Source organism: Fragaria vesca, linkage group LG1, assembly GCF_000184155.1.
Source record: "Fragaria vesca subsp. vesca linkage group LG1, FraVesHawaii_1.0, whole genome shotgun sequence".
Taxonomy (NCBI): Eukaryota; Viridiplantae; Streptophyta; class Magnoliopsida; order Rosales; family Rosaceae; genus Fragaria; species Fragaria vesca.
Window position 1 is genome coordinate 19,730,886 of NC_020491.1, and position 6,142 is coordinate 19,737,027.

At 39.4% G+C, this 6,142-nt stretch overlaps 1 protein-coding gene across 1 annotated transcript; it reads left to right on the top strand.

The window, feature by feature from the left end:
- The first annotated feature begins 3,433 nt into the window (after window positions 1-3,433).
- Window positions 3,434-5,223, top strand: LOC101295458 (putative UDP-rhamnose:rhamnosyltransferase 1-like). Its single transcript, XM_004288455.1, has one exon. It carries the CDS (start codon window positions 3,434-3,436, stop codon window positions 4,865-4,867), a length of 1,434 nt encoding a protein of 477 aa, XP_004288503.1. The 3' UTR covers window positions 4,868-5,223.
- The last annotated feature ends 919 nt before the right edge of the window (window positions 5,224-6,142 follow it).

Consider the following 6,142-nt stretch of genomic DNA (forward strand, 5'->3'; position numbering starts at 1 on the left):
TCAACACCACATATATAGTGAATAGAACGAAAACGAAATTAATGAGAAAACGAAATTAATGAGAAAACAAAATCTGTGAAAAGGAAAATTATTCTGTGCATGGTGAATTTCAGAAACATTGTGTCCCCAGGAGCAACTGATAATTAAAATTAAGTTGGTGTATAATTAAGTTTATGAGATTTATGTATGTCAGATATAACCACGTGAAGTTTTTCTTGCATTCGATTGTGTCGTCTTGATTCTTGAACAATATCTTCTTTGGCAGCAAATTATTTGGTATTGATATATGTGACGGGGTATCCATGCCAGCCTCTTTCTTTAGGGAGAGAAAGAAGGAGTAACTTATACTCATTACTGAGGTTTTCTTCTTCATGATCAGCCGGCTGATTTTCAGTCATGCTAATCATTTGGACTGGTATTTGGTAGCATTGAAATTAGACCCGGCAATGGCATAAAACTTTGCTAACAGAGGCACCCATATATATAGTAATAGGAAAATTCTACGATGTGTTATTGCATGTCATGCATTAACTTGGTCCTAAAGTTGTAAAATTGGTGGTTAAAGTAGTAATATTAATCTACAAAGTTGTAATTGAGTCCTTAAAGTTGTAAAAACTCATATTTACAACATTAGTCTTTTAAGTGGTAAAATGTGTCGTTAAAGTGGTAATTTAGTCCTCAAAGTGATAAAAGAAAAGTTGATGCAACATTGAGGACTCAATTACCACTTTAAGGACACATTTTACCACTTAGATGACTAATGTTGTAAATATGAGTTTTTACAACTTTAAGGACTCAATTACAACTTTGAGGGTTAATATTACTACCTTGAGGACTCATTTTACAACTTTATGACCAAATTGATGCATGACATGCATCAACACACCATAACTTTACCCATAGTAATATGCTAGCAACCCTATGTAACTCATCATATTCTTGGTTGGAGCCGTCGCGATGGAAAGATTAATTGTGTAGCCGGGGCATTTTTTCTTTTTTAAGAAGAAAAAACAGCTAATATTAACGGTATCTAAATTTAACGTTTGCACGAAGGAAATGATAGATTTAGCACGTAATTTGTGAATATATACTTGGCACATATTGCACAACAAGTTAAACATGTATATCAATATATAAGGTTTGGATAGGACTGTATGGCAGACGCTAAAGGGGTTGTCGTGATAATAATAATAGGAGCTAGGTCTCTGGGTTTGAACGTGTTTGAAAACCAGTTTACACTGCTAGATCATTCTACGTTATATCTAATTTCCTCATGCCTGTTGGCATGTTGCTAAAATTTTGAGTGAGTGGCTGGATAACTTTTGAGCAAACATTAATTTTAAGCTGGTCTTAAATAGTTTAAGATGATAAAATCTATTACAATATTAGGTTTTCATGCATGAACGATCCCTTAAAACCTAAATGAAATTTCAACGTCTCAGCTAGAGTCGAATAAAAAATTTCTTTGTATCACATTTATAATATAGTGATTGCAAGGAAACCCTACTTACATTTATATTGTTTAACACACTAACGTATGCCCTACCAGTCGAATTCTGGTTGCCTATATCACCTTTGCCGACAGAGGACTTGATAATTAATCTTGTGAAATGATGAGTTACTTTTCTAATCAAGTAGCTTTCCGAGCTCGAAATCGAGCTAAACTTGAAACCATGAGTGAGGAAATGCACTTAAACCATGTAGATTGAGAGTGAGCGTTCTTCTATCTTAAACCCTAGCCCTCATGAGTCATGACATTGGTGCCCACCAATATCCCTTGGCGTCAATAATCTCAGCAGCCTTACGTGGAGTTTCCCTCTCTGAATCTCGCTGCAGCCTTCGGCGGTTGTCTAGTGTCGGTCTCAGTTCACTTTGTGGCTCCGATTCGTGAATTAGGTATAGCTGGGGATTAGAGCCGACATATATATTGTCTCTTTTGGAATCATGATGACCACAATGAAATGCAAAGGTTACGTAGAGCTCAAAATATTGGATGATTTCATAATGGACATCGTACATCTGGCACGTACTTCTTCTGAGATTAGGGAGTTTAGGCCTCTGATTATCTCATGAATACGGGATGATGTGATCATTTCATTTGAATCGACTAAACCTAACTAGTGAAGTGTCTGTTATGTGTGATGAATGAAAATAAACACATGCATTGTGTCTGTTAACAATTGATTCATATATGCAAGGTCTCATTTGTCTAAATTTTGATTTTAATTCCATCGATTGACAGAAGAGTGATCTTTTAGATGAGGGAGAGTGTTAATTTATAAAAAAAAAATAGAAATTATATTTTCTAATAAAAGTATCGGTGTAAGTTGCTGGAGAGAGAATCAAACCCGTACCTTTCATCATTTGGCCGGCAAGTACAGATTCTTTCCAACCAAGAATGAGCCGATTCCTCATTTATCTGACAAAGTTGACAAGTTCATACAATAACCTGGTGCGTGTCCTTTAAATTTTGGCATTTATTTATGTCTCATTCTCTAAGAGCACTGAAAAAGTTACCGCTTCGAGCTCATTTGATAGGCACATGGATGTTACATCCATGTTTTGTTTGAATTATAATTAAGTTTTAAATTAATGTGTGTACAAATTTCATTTTTACAAATATCTTTTGATTACATTTAGAATTTTTGTTTCAAATATAGAATCAACACAGTATCCTCAAACGCTTTTTGACTCATAAACTAATCTGCACTGATAGGTCATATCAAATCGCGTCTCCAACCACCAATAACATATATATGTGGGGATTTAAATTTCAATCAGTGCTGACAACATTCAATAATCTTATATATATATATATATTCATTTCTGCTATAAACCACCAAACGGCTCAACGTTACTTATAGACAAAGCAAATCAAACTCCACCAGATATTCCGCTATATAGTACGTAATAAACATACGAAGTTTCTTCGAGACAATGAAGATCATACAAAGCTCCATAAGTCTTGATGTAATTTAGATCGACTACAGATAGGCCAATCTACAAGAGAGTAGCTGGGAACTCTAGTCACAAACTCAAACGTACAACAACAGATCGAGGCTTTTGAAGACTCAAAAACCTTGATTAACGTTCGTGGAAATTTCTTTTGATCTACCTTAGTACCTTTTGCCCCCACAAAATCAGATTAAATAAGTGATGAGTATCTATAGAAAGTGATTGGGTGCATCATGCATGAACAAGAACGATATCATATATTGAAGAATACTAGCTCCAAGTGACAAAGTCGTCAGTCTCGCCGGCCACCACTAGCTCTATCTTTGTCTGAAATTTTATTATAATGGACACCAACTAGGCAACTACGGACGCCACCTTTAGAACGAGCCCTCGGTAAGTCAGTATATTGTTATGTGTGCGCCTACTTAATCAATGAGAGACTACAATGAGTTCAACCCTCCCAACAAGATCATCAAACATGAGCTTTCTCAGTTCTGAGCCTAAGAAGCAGCTTCACATAGCTTTGTTCCCGTGGCTTGCCTTCGGTCACATAATCCCATTTCTTGAGGTTGCCAAGCACATAGCTCGCAGAGGCCACAAGGTTTCCTTCATTTCCACACCTAGAAACATCCAACGGCTCCCCAAAATCCCAGAAACCCTAACCCCGTTGATCACTCTAGTCCAAATCCCACTCCCCCATGTCGAAAACCTCCCTGACAACGCAGAGGCCACCATGGACGTCCCCTACGACGTTATTCCATACCTCAAACTCGCTCATGATGGACTCGAACGAGGCCTCTCTAAATTCCTACAAGCTCAAACTCCGGATTGGATCATTCACGACTTTGCCCCTCACTGGTTGCCTCCGATAGCTACTAAGCTCGGCGTCGCAATCGGCCATTTCAGTATTTTCAACGCTTCCTCTCTATGTTTCTTTGGATCAACATCAGCAGATCGGGCGTCTAGATATGCTCCTAGAAAGAAGCTGGAACACTTCACTGTCCCTCCCGAGTGGGTACCCTTTCCGTCCAAACTCGTCATGAGGCCTTTTGAGGCTGCGAGAATCTTAGAAGACGGCAGGAAACCAAACGCTTCTGGTGTGAATGATTGGTTTCGTATGATATCAACTGTCCAAGGTTGTCAAGTCTACTTCATTCGAACTTGTAGAGAGGTCGAGGGTGAGTGGCTAGATTTGCTTGAAGACCTTCACCAAAAACCTGTGGTGCTTCCAACTGGCTTATTGCCACCATTTGTACCAAGAAGTGATGAAGACGAAGAAGGTGGTAGTGATTGGTCCAGAATTGCAGATTGGTTGGACAAACAAGAGAAAGGCAAAGTAGTTTACGTTGCGCTTGGGAGTGAGCTAAATTTAAGCCAAGAAGAGTTCAATGAGTTGGCTCTCGGGTTAGAGCTATCTGGGTTGCCTTTCTTTTGGGTGCTAAGAAAACCGAGTCATGTGTCCGATGGCGACTCGGTTAATCTGCCAGATGGGTTCGAGGAACGAACCAAAGATCGTGGGCTTGTGTGGAAGACTTGGTCTCCTCAGCCCAAAATTCTGGCCCACGAATCCATAGGGGGCTTCTTGACTCATTGCGGTTGGAGTTCACTGATTGAGGCACTACAATATGGTCGCCCTCTGATATTGCTGCCGTTTATGTACGATCAAGGACTGATTGCTAGGTTTTGGGACAAGAAGATCGGGATTGAGGTATCGAGAGACGAAGAAAGTGGTGCGTTTACGAGGAACGAACTGGCGAAGTCACTGAATTTGGTTGTGGTGGATGAGGAGGGGAAGCCATACAGGGATGGAGCTAAAGAATACAGCGAGCTATTTGGAGACAAGGAGCTCCATAGCAGATACATGGACAAATGCGTGGAGTATTTAGAAACGCATGTGCATAATGAGGTTTGACTGCTACTAGTTTGGTTAGAAAGGCTTTCAGCCCAGCTGTTTAGACAGTGCCTCACTTTGCATCCAACTGATCCAAGTAAGGCAGCATGTTATCATCAATTACGAATTTTATGCAAAATAAGGAAATATATTCAGATCGACATGTTCTTGAGCGTGCATGGTTCATGTGTCTTAGTAGAAAAAATTAAAAGATATACACAGAGAGGCAGAGCACCAATATGGCATATTTGACCATTAGTACACACCAATCATGAGCCGGACAATCTAGTTAGATTCAATATTTAAGAAACTAAATATTACCCACATAGGAACAACAAAAATAACAATATGTGAAACTTTCATTTACTGATCTAGAGCGAGCAATATATTGAAAAAAGACTATAAATGATCAAGTTAATTAGGGAAATTCAGAGTATACTTGGCTTGTTCATCCACCCATCTATTGGAAAATCCAATTTTTTGCAGCTCTTTAGCTTTGTGTGTTTGTTCACTTAATAATACAAGTGCTTTTGGCAATTGTTGTTAAAATAAGTGTTTGTTTTGGCATCTTAAAATAGATCTAGCTGCTTTAGCAGCAGACCGAGCCTCACATTGTATAATGGGGTGCATATTCTCTAACTTGACGAAGTGACTTCATTTTTTAACGAACGGAACTTGACTCCAGTTTACCAAAAAAAAAAAAAAAAGAATGTTTGGTAAAGATGAAGTTAAGGAGGCATTGTTGCCGGTCGAATATCCAACGCTAAGAAACATCCAAGACTATCTATAGCTAATGATAGTACCATATGACACATAAAATAAGTTCTATCCCTGCCCCTTTCCTCTCTCTGAGGGTTTTCTCTCTTGAGAGATTGCCTCTTTGAGAGTCGGTGTCAGCTACCCCGCCCACCATGGGAGATTGTCTCTGATCCCCTTCGTCTTTCTCCATTCCTTTCTGTTTCTCCTTCCCTCTTTGTTGGTTTGCTTCTCTCCCTCAGATTTAGCTTTCCCCTTCTGCTAGCCTTGTCTAACTCTAAACCAAGCCTTGCATGCCTCGTCGCTCCTTTTCGTCACCAAATCGATTTCCTCGTCCTCGATTGCTGCTTGGAGGTGATCGTTTGCTTGGTCGGCTTGTTTTGTTGTTTCTCGGGTTGGCTTTTGCGGATCTGGGTCGGTTTAAGTCCACAAAACACGTTTTCTTCACTTGGTGTTGACCTCGTACGTGGGCTCCGGTGCAGGCGCTTGGTTCTCGTCTGTCGCGTCTTTGACACCTTGTTTGTGCTTTTGTTGGGCTTT

What these genes read in the sequence shown, in the direction of transcription:
- LOC101295458 (XM_004288455.1), top strand. Translation starts at nt 3,434, where the DNA reads ATGAGCTTTCTCAGTTCTGAGCCTAAGAAGCAGCTTCACATAGCTTTG.